The sequence below is a fragment of the Maylandia zebra genome, linkage group LG14, assembly GCF_041146795.1.
Source record: "Maylandia zebra isolate NMK-2024a linkage group LG14, Mzebra_GT3a, whole genome shotgun sequence".
Classification (NCBI taxonomy): domain Eukaryota; kingdom Metazoa; phylum Chordata; class Actinopteri; order Cichliformes; family Cichlidae; genus Maylandia; species Maylandia zebra.
Window position 1 is genome coordinate 39847113 of NC_135180.1, and position 20455 is coordinate 39867567.

General features: G+C 46.2%; 2 protein-coding genes across 3 annotated transcripts; one reads left to right on the forward strand and one right to left on the reverse strand.

Moving 5' to 3' along the window:
- Positions 1-1313: 1313 nt before the first annotated feature.
- Positions 1314-13581, reverse strand: rnf169 (ring finger protein 169). The gene is made up of 6 exons (XM_004572594.4): positions 13140-13581; positions 10407-10477; positions 9998-10084; positions 9834-9928; positions 9645-9738; positions 1314-6140 (listed from the first exon to the last, which is right to left on the reverse strand). Exons 1-6 carry the CDS (start codon positions 13432-13434, stop codon positions 5025-5027), a joined length of 1758 nt encoding a protein of 585 aa, XP_004572651.1. The 5' UTR covers positions 13435-13581; the 3' UTR covers positions 1314-5024.
- A 507-nt stretch (positions 13582-14088) lies between these two features.
- Positions 14089-19581, forward strand: lipt2 (lipoyl(octanoyl) transferase 2). 2 transcript variants are annotated; one of them, XM_004572593.5, is made up of 4 exons: positions 14089-14201; positions 14824-15138; positions 15216-15342; positions 17893-19581. In XM_004572593.5, exons 2-4 carry the CDS (start codon positions 14830-14832, stop codon positions 18183-18185), a joined length of 729 nt encoding a protein of 242 aa, XP_004572650.3. In that variant the 5' UTR covers positions 14089-14201; positions 14824-14829; the 3' UTR covers positions 18186-19581. The 2 variants fall into 2 exon arrangements, with proteins under 2 accessions (XP_004572650.3, XP_004572649.3); XM_004572592.5 differs by having other exon boundaries at positions 14107-14201; positions 14620-15138.
- Positions 19582-20455: the final 874 nt, after the last annotated feature.

Genomic DNA, 20455 nt, shown 5'->3' on the forward strand with positions numbered 1-20455 from the left:
GCAACGCAAAACAAAAACCCGCCGTGGAATCAATGAAGTCTTATCGTATCTCTTATAACTTACTGAAGGCCTCCATTTTGAAAATCTCAAAGTCATTTTTTGTCAAAAACCACATGTGCAGAACATACTTGGGAATTTTAAATTGCAGTGCTCCCACAGCCCTCAGTGTTACACTAAAACAGATTACAGTGTTATACACACACAACAGAGTCCAACACAATCCAAGAGTTTGTGTGCAGTGTGTGGGGGGTAAGAGGTGGATGCAGGTCTGGAGTTGGTGTGTGTGAGAGTTCAGCATCCTGACAGCCTGATGGATGAAGCTGTCTCTCAGTCTGCTGGTTCTGGGCCCGAGGCTCTTCAAACTGAAGAAGCTGTTGGACAGATGGGTGGAGTCTCTGTGATGCAGAGAGCTTTCTGGATGAGGCGGATGCAGCAGATGTCCTGGAGGGAGGGAAGAGAAGTACCCACGATCCTCTCCACTGCTCTCACTACCTGTTGTAGCTGTTTCCAGCAGGAACCAGTGCAGGATACCACACATGCAGCTGCTGAGGATGCTCTCCACAGTGCCTCTGTAGAAGGTGCTCATAATGGGGTTGAGGCTCTCGCTCAACCATCCAGATCCCTCAGGTCATCTGGATCCGGTCTTTTATCAGTTCCCAGAGTCAGAACCAGACACGGAGAAGCTGCATTCAGCTTTTATGCTCCTTATATCTGGAACAAACTCCCAGAAAGCCTCAGATCAGCTGAAACACTCAGTTTATTTAAATCCAGGTTGAAGACTCACCTGTTCTCAGCTGCATTTGAATAAAGCACCAAATCCACACTTTAAGCTTAAACTTCAAAACTTACATTTAACTACTGATTTTATCTGTTTTGATTTTATATCCTGTTTTGTTTGTTTGTTTGTTAATTAGTTTATTTGCTTGTTTTAATCAATTTTAAATCATGCTTTTTATTTGTTCTTGTTTCTAATGTCTCTGTAAAGCACTTTGAATCACCTTGTTGTTGAATTGTGCTGTACAAATAAACTTGCCTTGCCTTAACTCTCTGTGAATATCAGACTTCACAGCAGCTGCTTTACAGCATCCTTCATTTTGATCTGGGGAATGAAACATGGAGTAACAGAGTTTGTAGCATCACCTTCAACCTGCTGAGTTTTTGATGGCGATATTGTTTGCAGTTGATGGAGGACGTCCTGCTGCACTTCCTGCTTCTTCTTACCAATCATCGGCAATCTGCGGGACGCTCAGGTGAGCGTCTCAGGTGAGCCCTGGGCTTCAGATCACTGAGTGAAGAGAAGACAGGACACAAGCCAGCGTTTCAACTCTTTTACTTTTTCTTCCAGCAGCCGCTCATACAAAACTAGTCAGTTACAAAGGATCAATGTCATCTGCTCATTTGGCACTCAGCGTGACCCCTGACCCCGTCCACCCACCCCCACCTGAACTCTCTGCACCCACCAAAGAATACAAAACAGAAACGTGCTCATCTTTAATGGTTTAAAAAAAAAAAAGAGAGAAGCCCTTCAGCTCCATCAAGACTTCAAATTAAACTTTAACAGCTGATGATGATGATGATGATGAAGGCCAGGAATCACTGAGGACGCAGAAATGTAAAAAAAAAAAAAAAAAAAAAAAAAAGAGGAAACAGCAGGAATGTTATTATTATCTAAACCAGGGGTGTCAAACTCAAACACACAGTGGGCAAAAATTCAAAACAGGAACAAAGTCGCGGGCTAATGTTAATATTTATTGAAACATATTTATTCCTCCAGATATGAGAATGAATCTTTTCTTATGGACACGTTTTGCTGAAAAACTGAATATGGAACAAGCCGAGCTTAATACTAAACAATATATATATTAGCTGTATAATACCAGTAGGCCAGCTCTGATAGTAATTTGGTATGGCTTTGCGGGCCAAATGTAATTAGGCTGCGGGCCAAATTTGGCCCACGGGCCAGAGTTTGACACCTATGATCTAAACCAATCACCTAAACCTCCAAAGGCTGCAGTTCCTCCACCGTCCAGCAGAGGCAGCAGACTCCCGTGATAAAATGAACACGTCTGCAGCCTGATACACTGTTGGTCTGTGTGGATCATTTCCCTTCATGACACCTGCATTTTACGCTCACATGGTTTGAATTCGATTCACTTTTATTTATTTAGCACCAAATCACAACAACAGCCGTCTCAAGTCGCTTTATATTGTAAGCTAAAGGTAGTAATACAGTTATTAGGGGCGTGGCCTCTTACCTCCGGTAACTCCAGTCATTGAACTGGACCTGGGTTTGTGCTGCTGGCAGACATGACAGGGAGAGAGCACTGCAATCTGTCAATCACAGGTAGCCCCGCCCTAACCCCTAACCTGCTTCCTGTGACTCTGACGGCACCATCATCTCCAAAATGATGATCAGCCAATCAGGAAAGTGTTAGTGAGCACAGAGACCAGGTGAGTGTCTCAGATTTTTGAGTTGCCACCCCCTGCTGGACATTAGACAGAATGCAGGTTTAAGGAGCTACACCTTTATTTTACATCCAGCCTGTGAGCTGCAGTCTGGTTCTAACGCCACCCAACCTCATTGTTTCTTTGCAGGTGTTCAGGTAGAGGAACTGCAGAGTAACTACACCAACACGTTGGATGTTTGTGGGCGTGTCCTCAGTTTGTCCCCGCCCTCACATCTTCTTCAGCATCTATCATACATACGACCCCCAGAGTGAATCATGACATTACTGAGGCTCAGTGCGAGTACGGCTTTTCTAACAGCGACCCACCAGCGCTCAGCGTCGTTCAGACTGCCTCTGATCTGAGCACAGTGTGAACACAGCGTGCCGCTGCACTCAGGCTAACCACTGACAGAGCTTAGCATGGAGAAAAAACACGTGTGTTGAGGAACCAGACATCTGGACGGCCTGCAGGAGCTACAGCATCACCGATCCAACACAGATGACCTGCAAACAGAAGCCGTGCAGCTCCTTTGGAACGCTGAAGCAGAGTGTGAAGGTGAGCTCAGACCAAGCACGTGCACGCCCACCTTCAGTCTCAGCTTCAGGCTCAGGCTCCTGCAGGGGCGTGGCAGCGAGCTGCAGTTTCTGATGGTTTCAGCCTGAAGGCTTCGTGTGGACCTCTGCTGCACTGACGGAGCGATCAAAACATTAAAAAGATCCAGATTTGGAAACCACCTCACGCATTTCCTGTAACTCTGACAGTATTCGCAGCATGAAGGCAGTTTCTGCATTAAATATGTTTACGTTGCAGACAGAAAACAGCTGACTGTGAGGGGTGAAGGGTCAGGGTGGATTTTGTCCCCGAAAGCTTGAACTCGCTCACTGATTGGTTCAGCTTGGCCCAATCGTGGAAGTTTCTCTACATAGAGATGGGGCTCTAACCTCGCTGCTAAATGGCTGTCGGCTCTACAGCCACCTGCCTCACCTGCTTCCTGTGGACCACAGGTGACGTTCTAACTCTGACTCCAGCGTGATTTTTATAAATCAATAATTATTAAAAGTACCACAGTCAGAGCTCTGTGACCACAGTAAATTCACATTTGGTCTGAATGCACCAGCATCTGACATCACAGGCCATAAAGCTCGTCCAATCACACGGCTCCTCGCTCCTTGAGAGTGACCAGGTGAGTCTCCTGATCCGAATTCAGGTAGAAATCCTTCCTGACCAATCGGGTTCTAAAGACTGCAGTCCCCACGAGCCTCGGCAGCTCCGACTTTCAGACTGGAAGACCAGGATGACACCAGCAGCTATACTAGAGGAAGTTTATGTCCCATGATCCTCAGCTGCTGGGAGAAGTCTGACTCAACACCTCCTTATATTTGAGCGGGTTCTGGTTTCTCCTGCATTCCCAACACATGCAGGTCGGCTGGACTTTGATTAACCTGTGGAAAGTTCTCACGAGGATAAACCAGGGGTAACTTCCACCTGCCCGGGGCAAAGACGTGCTGCTGACAGAAACCTGCGTCACAGCGACCGTCGGTGCTCCTCAGTATCACCTCAGAGGGTAATACCAGGTACATGTCACGCTTTCAGGGGTGGAGGGTTACCTGCACACCCAGAGGGACCGTCAGGTAGGAAGTGATGTGTTCAGATATGTGTTCACTTCAGATATGAATGAAGAGACGCGTGTCACGCTCTGAGCTACCGAAATACATACGAATCATGATTTTGGACTTTTGGAAAGTTCTGACAGTCTGGAGTTTTGGAGCCAATAAAAAATCACTTTTAACTATTTTATTCAAACTGGGCTTCATAAACGGTCACAAATACAAAGACAGATTTCTGTCAAACAGCAGCTCAGGCCGACACTCACGCTAGCAGCAAAGGAAAAGTCCCTCATCTCATTTCTTTCCATAAAGCTCCTTTTAGATTTTCCTCGGCCTCTGGGAGATCACTGTGAGGCCGGTGAGATTTAAATGAACTATATTAATAAACATCATCATCGCGTGGAGCGCACCGGACTGAACCGACAGAGTCGTGTTCGGCCCGGCAGCGTGCAGCCTGCCTTCATCTGAACCTTTGCAACAGTTCAGATGATGAGCAGGCTGCTGTGTTTGGAACGCAGCGCACAAATACGGATTAAACACCGCCGTCGCCTTCAGCGGTGTCGGGATGCGAGGCGATGTTCAGCTCAGACATTGTGACCTTCAGGGCCTCACATCCACCCTGGATCTGTAACTGGAAGCTCAACATAAACATCCTTTGCTCCGGGCCACGTGACTATGGTTGAACCTGTGAAAGCTTTCTTTGTTCCAGCTGCAGAGAAACGACTCGGCCATGCGATCTGTAAAAAAGCTCAGATTAAGCCTCTGAGTTCAAACACTTCCAGGAGGTTTCCTGTGGTGACGACTGTCGCGCCGTCCTGTAGCTGAAGGTTCAGTTTTTGGTGATCTGCTGGTGTTTGGAAGAAACGTCTCCAGGTTACAAACCCGTTTGTCAGACGAGTGAAAACATTCATACGTTCATTAAACCTTCGCCTTTCGTGTCTTTGCATATATGAGATCCTTCCCGTCTGTCTAGTGCTTCTTGTTGATTCGTCTGGACCTCCTCAGACCACGCCTCCTGCGGCTCTGAGTGGACATCCAGGACCGCAGGAAATACTTGTCGGGGCTCCTTCTACGGTTCTGGTTCTCGCGGTCGAACTGTCTCTGCAGCTTCAGGGCGAGCGCTCGATCCTGCCGCTCCTGCTGAATCTGGCAGATGTACCGTTCGTCCAGCGCTTCCTGGTTGACGGGCCGGCCCCTCTTCAGATCCAAGTCGCGGCTCGAGTCCAGATGTTTGGTCTTCTGCTTCCTCTTCTTGCCCCTCCGTGAGGTAGTCTGGTTGTGGATGCTACTGTCGGACTCCTTCCTGGGACTCTGAGAGTCCTTTGGCACTAACTTACAGGACTGCACCCCAGAGTTCTTGGTGTAGGGCGAGAACGACTGTTTCCGACTGAACAGCGCCCCCGTGCTGCAGGACTCAGGAGTGCCGGCCGGCGGCTCAAAGCCTCCCTTGAAGGTCGACTCGCTGCTGTAGCGGACCGCAGGGACGCGGATCTTCACCGACTGCTTCTGGAAGCTGTCCGTGTCGCCGGCTGGAGAGTCGAACAGCAGCCTCCTCTTGTTTGCTGACGTCACTGCGTCTCCTGCCGGGGACTGGCGCGTCTTTGCACCCTCGCCACCCATGCCGAGCTTGTTATGGTTTACCTCGGAGACGGGGCTCGTCAGCGTGGCCTTGGAGTTCACCTTGAGGCTCTGGCGGTCCAGCTCGATCTGCCTCCACTTCTGCAGGACGGCAGGGCTGGCCTCGTAGCTGGTGGCCTTCTGCAGACCGCGGGTCAGGTTCCGGGGCGTGGACTTCACGATGGTGGGCTCCATCAGGCGGCCGTCCGGGAGGCGCTTGGGTGGCGTGCATGGCGAGCAGACGATGGGCTTGAAGTGGTTGAGCTCCTCGGAGATGCTGTCGTTGCTCTCGGGGCTGATGGAGCGCTCCGGGCGGGGAGGAGGCATGCACAGGAGAGCCGAGGAAGATGATGTCAGCACAGCTCGCCAGGTGAGCCTCCGATCGGGAGCGGTGATGGGGGCGGAGATAGAGCGGCTGTTCTCAGAGGAGAGGAGGATTCCTGCCGCATAGCTGTGGCTGATGCCAACCTGGCGGAGGACACAAGAACACAAGTCAGCAACCACACAGCTGTTTAACACAGGTGAAATATAAGAATAAACGCCATCACCAGGCCCCGTTTTATACACTTGTATGGATTTTTTCTGTAAAACCCGACACTTCCTTCTGATGGATGCTGTGCTGTTTCCATGCAGAGACTGGACTCTACACAGCTGGACCTGTGAGCATGTTTGAGTAGAAGGCGATTCCTTTAAGAGTTGTGATGTTTCACCAGGTATTTGAGCTGTAGTGGGGTGGTATCCACACGATGTGTCAGGCAGACAAGGAGGCAGAGGTTTGTCACTCTAATGCCTGCCTGATGGTGCAAGCTCACAGTGAAAGTTCAGGATGTGGACCCCAAAGCACTCTATAGACCAGGGGTGGGGAACTACAGGCCTCGAGGGCCGGTGTCCTGCAGGGTTTAGATCTCACCCTGGGTCAGCACACCTGAATCACATGATTAGTTCATTACCAGGCCTCTGGAGAACTACAAGACATGTTGAGGAGGTCCTTTAACCATTTGAGTCAGCTGTGATGAACCAAGGACACATCTAAAACCTGCAGGACACCGGCCCTCGAGGCCTGGAGTTTGACACCCCTGCTATAGAGCCTTTTCCATTAATACCTGTTTGAATCGACTGGTTTTCCATTACAGACCAGTGCATTGTCATCAGGGCAATTTGTCTGCGCGTCTCACAACGTAATAGACCCTGTGCATGAGAAAATGCTAACTTCCTGTTTTAAGACCGGATGTGGGGTTTAGAGCTGCCACAAACGATTATTTTGATAGTCGACTAGTCACCGATTATTTTTGCGATTAGTCGACTAATCAGATCATCATCCATTGGACGTACAGCGTACAGCTTATTGCACCAGCAGCATCTGCTCTTATATAACTATCATTAGCTTACAGCTTTAAGTGTTTAAGGTGCTAACTAAAAATAAAGACAAGATGATAGTTTATTAAAGTTTAATGAAGTTTGCAGATTGTTTCGGTGAAGTTTAATAAACTCCTTGCTATCTAAACTATAACAGGACACCGGAGTAAATTCTGGAGCATCTCACACTTCTGATAATCAGCTGTCTGCTTGACGTTTATTCAGCTGTGTAAAAACTATAACTTTAATCTCAGACAAACAGATTTACTCAGGAACAAATAAAATACTGAAAAAAGCCAAACAACAACATTTTAAGTTATCTAAGTGACTCATATATCATGTTTAACCTGAGTAGCGAAAGACGCGATTTGCCGGGAGTCCGGTGTTCTCACGGCTCTAGTGAGCCTAGCCCCCGGCTAACTATCGAGCTAGTGGGTAACAGACGTCTCTGAAAACGTCGGAGCGCTTTTGAAAATATGTGGTGTCCTGATAAACTGAGCAGATATTTGAGGTTTACACAGCTACATTCTTGCCTGAAAATATGTTAAACGTTTATTTTGTGACCCAGAAAGAATAATAAGAGTAATATTAAAACTAACTAGCTGCCGCCATTGTTGGAAGCTGTGCTATGAATTCTGGGACACAGCTTCTTCTTCTTCGGGGTTTAACGGCAGCTGACATCCTTGTACATGCAGTGCTGCCATCTTCTGTTTCAGTCCGTTATTACACTCTTAAATCCTGCTACTCATTCCTGCGTCTTTTGGGATCTTACAAAGCTTCAAACGACGCGTCGACTATTAAATCAGTCGTCGACGATTTTGATGGTCGACGTAATCGTGACTAGTCGACTAATCGTGGCAGCCCTAGTGGGGTTGTACGTTTCCGGTAGCTTTATTTTGCGGTCAATCGCTACTGCGAAGGTGGACTCAAAAATCATGTCCAAAACACGAAAACGGAAAGATGGCGTTAAGTTACAAAGAGCAGAGGTGGGAACACTCACCACTGCTGTGTCATAAAAAAAAAAAATCAGATGATCAGTTTTGACGTTTGAAGCGTGCAGATCGATTGGTTGTTTACGTCACTCAACACAAGCAGAACTGCATCACTGCAGCAGAAGCACATCTCTGTATACAGACAGTTCTTATGATTTAAACAGGCAAATGTCTCAAACTGCAGGTGAACAACAGTCAAAGCCAGATGTTTCCCCGTTATGTCCATACCAGTACACACCCACACAGCATGTCAACAAACTATGAAAAAAAGCCACAAAAAAATAAATGAATGATTGCTGGTAAGGGTTTCTATACGTTAGTATTCACGAAGGGTATGTTGTGACTTGCCTTCAAAATTACAGCGGTCCCTCGCTATAACTCCCTAACTCGCTATAACGCGGTTCACCTTTCGCAGATTTTTTGTGTGCAATTTTGCATGCTTTTTTATTTTTACAGCACATTGCGTTCGGCTGCAGACCATTGTTGATCTCCTCCGTGCCGTCTCTCCTGTACAGTACAGAATCGCTACATCGATCGCTGATTCATTGATTCATTAATGATTGATTGATGTTGGATTCTCTCTCAGCTGCTCTATTCTCATGTTCTGGACCCGAAAACACGGTTTGATCTTTGGTTTCATCCTATAATACTGGAATTATTTTTCTACGAAGGTTTGAACTTTGAGAGTTTAAGCAAGAGAGAAAAGTGTGAAAATGTTCCTGCCTGTCTGAGAAAAGTGTATAAAGTGTAGTGAGGGGCTTAAAACATCTCAAATAATTGTAAAAAATAAAGCTGGGCACTTCACGGATTTCACCTGTTGCTGGTTATTTTTAGAACACCGGCGATAAACGAGGGGCCGCTGTATACAAACACTCAAAATAAAATATTTGAATCCTTTCTCTCTTTTGCTTTGAGGCGTGGGGGAAATATCGACACGTCGACGAACATCATCTACAGATATATTCAGTAAATTCCCACGACATCTTGAGAAATGTAAATCGCCGCTTGATTCATCCATTTGGTTGACTTGTTTTGGAAAACCCGACCGTAAACAAGACGTGAATATCACACCGGAAACGAGGCGCCCTACAGGAGTTTCCCCACCGGAAGTAGCACACGGTGCACAGAGTCTATTGACATGTGACACGAACACTAAGACAAAGGTGCACGTCGAAGCAAATATATGCCTGCAGCTCACTCTGTGGCTTTTCGTCACTCGGGGAACGCAGCGTTGTTTTTGTAGCCATCTCCTTTGATGTAGCGTTTCAAAAATGGCGGTTTTGATTTTACTGAACGAGAAGCTCTCACGACTCATCCAGTGACGCTACTGACCAGCCAATCATGTAGTCTGATGAAGTCACATTTTATTACCTGCTCGGACCGCTTGGAACCCGACCAGGTACTATGACCTAAAGGTAACCCTGAAAACTGGGGCTAATCGTGCCGAGCAGGTTCTAATGGCAGAGGGGCTTAACGATCCTTCTCCCCGCAGACTGAACCTGGATGGCTCCTGAAGCATACAGTAATCTGATTACACTCTCTAACACAGCCTGATAAAACACTATTTCTTCTGAAGTTCCCACAGACGGGAGTCTTGATCACATGACATGACTGTCTCACGTACCCGGTCCATCACGGCTGCCGGCTGGGTGACAAGTTTCATCTTTCCTCCTCCATCCTCCACAGGATCAGTGCAGCTCCTGCTCCTCTGACAACTCCTAAAGAATAAACACAGAGGTCAGAGGTCACACCCCTGTAGTCTGTGGTACGTTCACTGTCTGCAAAAGGAATAGGACAGGGTGGTTGTGCTCACCCAGCGGATGAGTTTTTGGTTTTCCTGATAAAGGCTGAGATGTTTCGGATCCTCCTGCTGATCGGCTCCTCGTTCTCGGAGTCAGACAGGACGCCCTGAGGAGGGACAACAGCTAGTTAAGACAGCTGCTGCAGGATGAAAACATTCAGCCTGTCATCACTCACCGGATCTTCATCACGACGGACTGACTCGTCTTTACAGTTCAGAGAGCTCCTCCTCTTCACCTCCTCTCTGTCGTCACACAGCAGCAGCTGAAACACGGAGGGGTTAAAGTTTATTTCAAGGGCTAAAACACAAAGATTCTCCTGTCTCCACGAGACGACGCAGCATCTACGAGGGTATATCGAGACTCACAGTGGAAACTTTGAGAGAGAGGTGACTGCTTAGAGAGAAAACTTAATGTAAACTTAATGTAAACTCAAATTAAAGCCAAAGTTCTCAAGTTTGATATCGGCAGCCTGCAGAGCTCTGCTTTTCTTCCTCAGCAATAAAACACTCAGCAGGCTCGGTCGGCTGTGACGAGCTTAACCACTCACAGGTGATCACAGGTTTACCTGCAGCTCTCTGACTCACCTTGTGTTTCCCGCTCGGGCCTGAAGGAGCGTCGGCAGACTTCGGGATGAGCACCGGAGAGACGAAGAACTCTAAAGGAACACAGCCAAAGAGAAAACAGTCAAAGAAGCCACGCCCCTAATAATTTAAAGGCTTAATACAATTTAAACAGGTGACTTTGACTACTAAAATTCTACTGTTCACTTCCTGTCTTAAAACTTTGTAATAACGAGCTCGGTGCACGTGCAGTAAACCTGTGAGCTCACAGCTCGGGCACGGTTTGCTCCACTCTTGGCTATCTGTGATGTCAGAGAGACACGACAGAAGCCCAGCATCAGACAAACTGTGAATCACACAAAGCTGCTCAGATACAGCCTAAAAGGAAAAATGCTAAAGGTGTCAGTATTGGGTCAATGAATAAAACATAAAACATGATCACCATCAGCACCTTCTGACTTCATCCAACACACATAAAGCCACTGAGTCTCACCCGAGCTTTCTTATGTAAGAACTGCTGTTCACAGTGGTCAGTGCAAGTCAAAGAGTACTTACAGTATTTATGGTTCTCCTGCTGTGTCCTGCTCTAAGTACTAGTAATCAGAGGTGTGGACTCGAGTCAGACTCGAGTCATTAATTTTATGACTTTAGACTTGACTTGAAAAAATGTTCTCAGACTTGTGACTTGACTTGGACTTTTACACCAATGACTTGGGACTTGAATTGGACTTGAACCGGTTTACTTGAAAAGACTTGATATTTTACCCCAAATATAAAATTTAACATGCATATTATATAGAGATTGAAAATGTGACGTCATTCACGGGTAGAACCGCAAAGGATTCTGGGAACTCGTGGCAAGCGGTACTAGCGCACGCAGGCTTTCAATTAAAATCAGTCACACAGCGATAAAAAGAAACACAAAAATGTCAAGAAGCTGTTGTATTATTAACTGCAATAGCCGGTCGCATGACAGCCACGGGAAGCCGACGGGTAAAGAGATCGGTTGTTATCGGATTACGTCGTTGAAGAGAAATTGTTCGAGCCATGTTTCCGAAGTAACAAAGACGCGACTGGATTGCAGCCATTCAAAGACCAAATATAACGTCCCAGAACACTCCAGCTCACAGGTTAGTCTGCTCCAAACATTTACACGAAGGTCAGTCTGCTGTTGTAGTTAATGCGTCATTTTTCTTAACATAACTGGTGATATAGGTTACAAGCAAGTCTGGCGCTGAACAGAAATGGTCGCGCTATGCTCCTTTGTTCATTGTGCATAAATAGTGAATTGTCCTGACACAATATTGCGTTTCGCTTCTGTTATTATGGTACATTGACAAAAACATATACTTTTATTCACAGGATAAAACAGGTTTTTTGTATCACTAATTGCCCAGTACGATTACAGCATACAGTATTATTGTCAATGCTACATTTCTGTAATGGGTACCAGAAATTATTTCCACTACTAATTAATTACCGTTGAGCTCAAAGGTCCTATTAATAAACGGTTAAGGAATGTGTATTTATGACGACAATTTGTGAGACTGGTAAACTTATGATACGTACGATGGTCTTTCGTTCTACACGGTGCATTTCAAGGTCCTGCACCCATCCGTCGGTAAACTGTACCTGGGCTTGTTGCAGTGACCTGAAGTTACTAAACTTCATGAGTGTATGCACTCACTCCAAGAACCGTATAATTATAAATATGCATATAAATATGCTACGATGAGATAGCTGACTTCATCTAACTAGCAAATGTTGTCCAGGCTACGTTGGTGATGCAGTTTTTTTTAATGTGTATGATATTTTTGTCATGCGATTTTAACATGCAGCTTATCTCAGAACTGTCGGTGAAAATTATTCTTGGAGCTAGGTTTAATTGAGCTGCATTTTAAAGAGGTGCAATTTCACAATTTGTGTATATTTTCTAAGTTCACTATTTTGTCATGTGTTGAGAAAAACACAGATTTTAAAATTACATGGTCTAATATTTACATTTAGCATAACTGCAACATTATTTTTTTCGTTTTTTTTTTTTTAAAGACTCGAAAGGACTTGAAATTCAAAGTTTCAGACTTGTGACTTGACTCGGACTTTTACACCAGTGACTTGAGACTCGACTCTGACTTGCCTGACATTACTTGAGACTTGACTTGAGACTTGAGGATAAAGACTTGAGACTTACTTGAGACTTGCAAAACAATGACTTGGTCCCACCTCTGCTAGTAATAACCCCCTTGGGCTTTTCCAGCCAGCCACTGCTAACAGAGTCCACGCAGTAATACCTCCAGTACTACTAGTACTGCAGTAACTCAACTCCTCCTCCAGCTGTACATGTCTGGACACATTCCCCATCTGCAGACCTGAGCAGTGCCACATGACATGTGACCCTGCTGCCTATACCTGTGATCAGGTGAGGTCACTGTGAGCAGTCACGTGTCCTCTGAGGGCTGTTTCCATGGTTTTCTCATTGATTTGTGTCCACACGTTGACCTGTGATTGAGCCTGTAGCTCCATACAAAACTCCATAAAGAAAAGCGGGGATTTTTACGCCTGCAGCTACCACACTTCATAAATGTTTTTCACATAAAACTAACCTTTAACATTCTTAAAACCGCGCGCTGCTCACGTTAAACTTTATTAAAGTTGATTTCATTTAAATTCCCGCTGTTTTCTGCCGTTAAACAAACACCCTGCAGCGGTGTGATACAGCGATATCTGCACGGGCGATTCCCCGAGAAGCTCACCGACCTCTCCGGCTGTCGCAGTCCCTCCCGCCCGGCCTACTGCTGCTACTCTCGTGGTCGCTCCTCCCGCGGAGCCGCTCCTCGCTGCCGGAGTGTCTGGGGGCTAGGCAGAGCGGACAGGCCAGGTGTCTGCCGGCCGGGCTGCCTCCGGTCTCCGCGCACGCCATGCACTTCTTGGATTCGTACTCGGGTGGGCTGGACCCGGACCGGCACCGAGCTGCGAGCCCGGCCCGGGACGTGCCGGCGGCCGTGGCGCTGGCCGGTCTCCCAGGCCGTTCGGCAGACCCTGCGGTCGCCATCTTCCCTGGTGAGTCTTCTCTCTCCGGTCCGCTCTCAAAACAAACCCCGCCCTGCCGCCGCCGAAACAGCGCGAGCGCAGAGGAGTGGACGCGCGTGCAGCCCGCCAACCGGAGCCGCTGAATCACAGCGGCGCGAGCCTCCTCTGACGTCAGGTGTCGACTTCAAAATAAAACTAAGTCGTTGCATTTTATTGTGCATTTCCAAATTTAGAAAATAAAAAATAACTTGATGGTAGTCTGTAAAAAAAACAAACATGTAAAATATGTAGCAAAATGTGCTTTGAAAATCAAAGCTGCTAAATATGTCTCTTTCTGTTGGGGCTGAGTTTGTGATTTTTAGTGTGTGGTTTAACAGCATTATTTTTCAATAAACATAAATTGCAAGACAAAGAAATCGCTACTTAGAAAGTAAACATTGGCAAAATAAAGACGGAGGGATGAGAAGTAATAAAATTAAAAACAAGACGGCCAACATATTGTAATTTACCTGTTGTGAATTTATTTTCTCATGAAAGAGAGCAGATCTTTGGCAATTTAGATTTTGTTGCCTTAATATGAATCTAATTCTTCAACTCAAGAAATGATATTTATTAATTTGACAAAACTGCGAGATTAAAAAATAAGTCGATAATAATTCAGTTTTATTATGAAAGACTTTAGGTTCCGGTTAATGGCAAGACGGCGCTGTACAACCGGAAGACGTCATCAGTCTCACAGCTGTAGAAGAAGAGCGGGTCGTGGTAGAGGAGCGTACAGAAGTTAGACAGGTGATGGTTTTGATAAAGTATTTTGATAAATTAATAAACTAACGAAATAATCACGTAGAGACACGGCGGAGGGATTTGCTTCCCATTCAGAGATGTACTACGGTTTGCTTTGACCGTGTCACTGAGGTCAGAGCGCTCAGTGCCCGCGAGCAGAAGCTCCACCTCGATTTTATTTTTAGTTTTCTGCTTTGTGAGTTTATAATGTGTGAATTGAAGCAGCCGATTTGTCTGTGAGTAGCTCAGGTTTGTGTCGTTTGGATTATGTTCGGAGAAATGTCCCAGGATCTCTGCTGAACTAAGGGAATCTAAAAACTGCGATATTCTAGGGCAGCTTGTGAACTCTCGGTTCAGGTCCTGGGAACATGAGCATGCATGTACATGTGCTGTGACACTAAAGCTAATGTGCTGCTGGTTTCAGATAACCAGATGGAGGATCTTTGCTCCTGACGGAACCCATCCACTGTATAAGTCACAGCAGACACCTGTGTCACCATCCACCTGTCAATCAAAGTGGCCACGCCCCTAGTCATGCAGCCTTTAAGGCTGGATACATTTTAAACAGGTTACAAGTAACAAAACTAAACATTTGTGCAACTAACAGTCTGGATTGGTCTGGTGTCAGTCCCAGATGCGGGGCGGCCAGCCGCTGGTGGAGGTGGTCCGCCTGGGCCTGGTCTCCTATCAGGAGGCTCTGCGACTGCAGCAGGTCTACGTGAACCGGCACCGGTCCGGCCCTGCTCACGCTCTGCTGCTGTGTGAGCACCCGCCGGTCTACACCACCGGGATCCGCCACAAACCCTACCCCGAGCCCCTGCTGGACCAACTGCGCCTGCAGGGGGCCGATGTGGCCCGGGCGAACCGGGGAGGACTCATCACCTTCCACGGGCCGGGACAACTGGTCTGCTACCCAGTCTTGAACCTGTGCAGCTTCAAGAAGGTCTGAGCTGACGTGGGAATGAGATTGGTGTGTTTTTATCAGAGCCGAACTTATTTTAATGTTTTCTGTTCTCTCAGAGCGTGCGGTGGTACGTCGATCAGCTGGAGCAGACCGTCATCGCACTCTGCAGCAGGTTCGCCATCCGAGCTACGACGTCCCCTCACACGGGAGTTTGGGTCGGAGACAATAAGATCTGCGCCATCGGTACGACTGCGTCGCTCTGAGCCTGAATCACCAACCATGTGTTCACTGACTGTGTGGCTGCTTTTTAAAACCAATAATTACCAATAATCAGACACGAGCAGCTGATTAATCCAGGCTACAGGTGGAGTTCACCAGGTTTATTGGCATCAGCAGCAGTCACCTAGAGCTGGGCGATAGAACGATAACGATATGTATCGCGATATAACTTTTACTCGATAGAGAAATTAAGCTATCGCGATAGACCTCGCCGCTCTTGTCCTCAAAGAAAAAAAAAAAAAGGTCAGCCAATCCAAATTAAGTAGCGCAGAGCCGAACCAATCACAGCCGCAGCGTCACGTAGCGTGACTTGTTATGTACAGCACAAGTGCCAAGCCGCACGTGTGTTTGTTTGGGAAGCAGCCAGCGGGTAATGGAGGAAATGAGTGTGCCGACTAGAAAAATCAACCGAGCGTGACCGAAGAGAAAACAGATGATGGTTCCAATGCCGGAGAGATTGTCGAACGGAAGAGCCATAGAAGTTCCGTAGTGTGAAGGTATTTCGGCTATTTCAAGTCTGACTAAAAACAGAGTAGCGTGCACTGTAAATTGTGCTGAAAGCAAGTCTGGAAATACAATAAACTGCTGCATGCGTCACACTGTGCGCCACGTTATTGTTTCGGTGAAATGAATTTCTACAATACTGTTAATTCTACTCTCTGCAGTGTTTAAATGCTTACATATACACACAGTTACTGTCCGTCCACACATACGACTCGGTTCTGCTTCTATGCCCCAGCTTTGTTTACTTTTTCCCACCGAGGCTTCTAGACTTCTGATTGGCCAACATTTCTGCACGGTTAGGAATCTAGCGCCACCTGCTGCTTTGACATGTTCATAGCAGCGTTTTCCTTCATTTCTGCCTTTATGTGTGGACGGGATTATTTTTTAAAACGAAAACGGAAAATCTCCGTTTTCAAAAACACCCGTGTACGTGTGGACGTAGCCTCAGTCTCTGACTGGAAGCGCTAATTCATCATTCGGCTTTTGTCAGACTAACGTAACTGTTAAAACTGTTTGAAAAGCTCAGCTATACAACAAGGAGAGATTGAGAATTTCCTTTTAGTTCTCAGTTTATTTGATATTGACAAAAGTTAGTCAGTTTTGTCTGTTCTTCTGTAAAACAAACTAAGATTTATTTTTAGAATTAATATTTTGTTTCTAAGTGGAATTGACAATTTAGTCTGTTTCATTTGTTCTATTTTGAAACTTAAACGCTTTAGCGGCTGCCTTTTGTGTAGTTTGTAATATTTGCCTTTATTTATCTGAAAAAGTCTCATGTTCCTTAAGTACATCTACCCTGTTGAACTTATTATGGGAAATAAATATTTAAATAAAAACAAGCTGCTGATTATTTCACATTTTACTTGTGAGCAACGGCACATTTAAATCTTACAAATATAGTTATTTGGCTTATATCGTGATAGATATCGTTATCGCCTGAAATGAAAAAAACATATCGTGATATGAAAAAATCTCATATCGCCCAGCTCTACAGTCACCTCAGGATGCTTTATTTATACTGCGAGGTATAGACCTACAGTCACACAGCACTGACGCTTTGGATCAGGGTCCAGTTTGATCTCAGCTGGGCCAGAACCAGGACTGTCATAGAGCTGAAACCATAAAGTCCAGTAAAAACTCATTTTAAGCCCCAGTTACAGAAGGGTGGATAAACATTCTGTAGGAAGATTGATCCTTGGCCTCTTCCTGTTGTTGTCATAATGGTGTCAAACCAACGCTGCCGGTCTTCCTTCTGTTCTTCGCACGCTGATGTGAAGAACAGAAGAGACGTGACGTGTCTGAAATAAGCGAGTCGCAGGTCCTTCAGTCTGATGAAATCCATTTCCGGCACCACTATTCAAAAGCACTGATTCTGTCCTGTTTTCTTACTTCCTCGTCTTTAAGTGACGATGGACAAAGTCACACTGCCTTCTTTTCATTGGCACACAAATGTCCAGACGCACTGAGTCCTTTCTCTTAGCCACAAGTGTGGTTTATGGTTAAGTTATTGTGTCATTAGGAGAGCGGACCTTACACGTGACGGGAAAAAGATCGAGACAAGAATGAAACCACCACCGTGAAAAATCCTCAGTTTAAAAATTTTCAGTTCAATTCAGTTTTATTTACAAAGCGCCATCTGCTGGCCGTTAGGGGTCGCAGCAGGTGGCCGACCACCCATCTCTGCAGGTGCTGTTCACCTGTTAAAGGCTGTCAGCGAGCGTGAGGGTGAGGTCATGTGACCTAAAGGCCGCTCGCATAGACGGAACAGTTTTACTGGCTGGACTCAGGTGTGGTATAACAGTGCGCCGGCCCACGGAGGTAAAGAGGTGAAACATGCTCTTCATATCTGTTGGTCAGGTGTGAGGTTGGTAACATGTTTATGTCAGTGTGTGCGTGTTTCATTTGATCGCTACCATATTCAGCAGGGCTCCAACGCAGCTGCTTGCTCTTCCTTGCTCTTCAGCACGTCCTGTGTAAGAATTGCCTGAATGACGGCTGTCGTGTTTTCAGGAATACACTGTGGCCGCTACATCACGTCTCACGGTCTGGCGCTGAACTGCTGCACCGACCTGTCGTGGTTCGACCACATCGTTCCGTGTGGGATCGAAGGGAAAGGCGTGACGTCGCTGAGCGCCGAGCTGCGGAGACACGCTAGCGTGGAGGAGGTCGTCCCTCACCTGCTGCACGCCTTCACGCAGCAGTTCAACTGTCAGTTGACTGAGGCAGCGCAGGACGGCGGCGAGTCACCGACGCCTGTGACATCAGCAGGAACCTCAGCACTCACTAACCTGAAGGATAACTGAGCACACACTTTCTGATATGCACGTGCTGAGCAGTTTTGGTATCATCATCATCAGTGCCTGACCTGTAACTGACGGAGAGCGTGTGGGCGGAGCTTCTCAGAGCTCTTTTCTGGTCTTGGTGTTGATATTTTCAATATTAGGCTCACAGGGTGACAGGCGAACACCCTGAACACTCACTGCAGTGCCCTCAGTTTACACTGCAATAAAAAACTGAGTTTTCATTTATTAAATTTTCCTTCCAGTGACTGGCAGAGCCCCTCCCCACTGAAACAAAGGTTTGAGCTGGACCAGGTGTGCTGCTCTGGTCTGGATCAAAGCTCGCTTTGACTTCTTTGATCTAACAGCTGTTTTTATAATGCTGGATGAAGGAGGTCTGTTCACATTCATCTGTGTTTATTTAATGACTTCACAGCTCATTTGCATATTCACACATGAATACACAAAAAGGTGTCAGAGTGTCTCCAGCAGGGGCGGAGCGTGGGGGTGGCTTACTGGGCTTAAGCCCGGGTCTTTTTGTCAGAAGCCCGGGGTCTTTTGGAGTGTAATTTTTTCATAGTTAGATGCCTGGCTGACAACTGTATAAAACAAAAAGTACACACAATATTCGAAGCACATAGTGCACACTGTGGGAATTTACGACTGTGCGTGAATCCCCCCTGATATTGGTATGATCCGAGCTCAGGCACTAAGCGACTGAGCGAGGGGGCGGGGCAGCTGCTGCCTGTGAGTGCACTGTTGGAGAGACGGAGCCAGCCATACTAAGGAGAGCTTAAGTTTGAGCAGGTACCAAAGCAAATCATTGGTACTGTACAAATAATGTAAATATGACGGTGAATCACGAAAGATTGATATCAAACTGATCACTTGACCCATATTACCTTACTCGCTCTTCAAGTGAATCAACAAATGGTGAAATGAAAAGCCGAACAACAACAAAGCTGTTTCTTTAGAGAGTCTCAGCTTACATGTGTTTATTTCATATTTTCAGGTCTTACCCTCACCGACTAAATCGGTTTCAAATTCAAATTCAAATTTTATTTGTCACGTACACAGTCATACACAGTACGATATGTAGTGAAATGCTTGGACAACTGCTCGTGACCTAAAGAGAACAAAAAAGGAAAAGGCTATGAATAAGATAGGAAATAAATATGAAAAATTAAAAAGGGTAAATTTAACTAGGAAGGAATAAAATATAAATTAAGGTTAAAAATGAAATAACTGTACAACACAAATTAGAATGAAGGGTAAATTTAACTGGGAAGAATAAGATAAAGATAAATATATAAATATATAAATTAAAGTTGAAAATAAAATAACTGTACAACAAAATACACAATATAGAACTATATAAGAATGTATGAAGAAATCTAAATATAAATAAATATATACACAATAACAGCAGCTGTACAAGTATTAACCGGAAATGAAGAATATAGTGACCAGTGTTGTGCAAAACCAAAGTCCAGAAAGTCCAGTGTGTGTGTAAGAACTGTATGTGTGGGTCAGTACTGTGTGGTGGTGTGATTGAGAGACCGTATCGCCTGCGGGAAGAAGCTCCTCCTCAGTCTCTCTGTGTTGGTCTTCAGGGAGCGGAATCGCTTTCCTGACCTCAACAGAGAGAACAGTCTGTTGTTGGGATGGCTGAGGTCCTTCACCATCTTCCTGGCCTTGGTCCAGCACCGTCTGCTGTAGATTGAGTGCAGGTCAGGGAGCTCGGAGCGGATGGTGCGCTCAGCTGACCGCACAACCCTCTGTAGAGCTCGTCTGTCCTGCATGGTGCTGTTCCCGAACCAGGTTAAGATGTTTCCCGTCAGGATGCTCTCTATGGTGCACGAGTAAAAGTTCCTGAGCACCTTGGAGGGCAGTTGGAAGTCTCTCAAGCGTCTGAGGTGGTAGAGACGCTGACGGGCCTTTTTCACCACGGTGTTGATGTGACAGGACCATGACAGGTCCTGCGTGATGTGAACTCCGAGGTATTTGAAGCTGTCCACTCTCTCCACTGGGCACTCGTTGATGACGGGGGTCTGGTAGTTCCTCTCCTGCTTAGTGCTGAAGTCCACTATCAGCTCCTTTGTCTTACTGACGTTTAGAAGGAGGTTGTTCCTCTGGCACCAGTTCTCCAGATTCCTAATCTCCTTCAGGTAGGCCGTCTCGTTGTTATCAGAGATCAGGCCCACCACGACGGTGTCGTCAGCAAACTTGATGATGGTGGTGGAGCTGGTAGTGGCCACACAGTCATATGTGTACAAAGAGTACAGCAGGGGGCT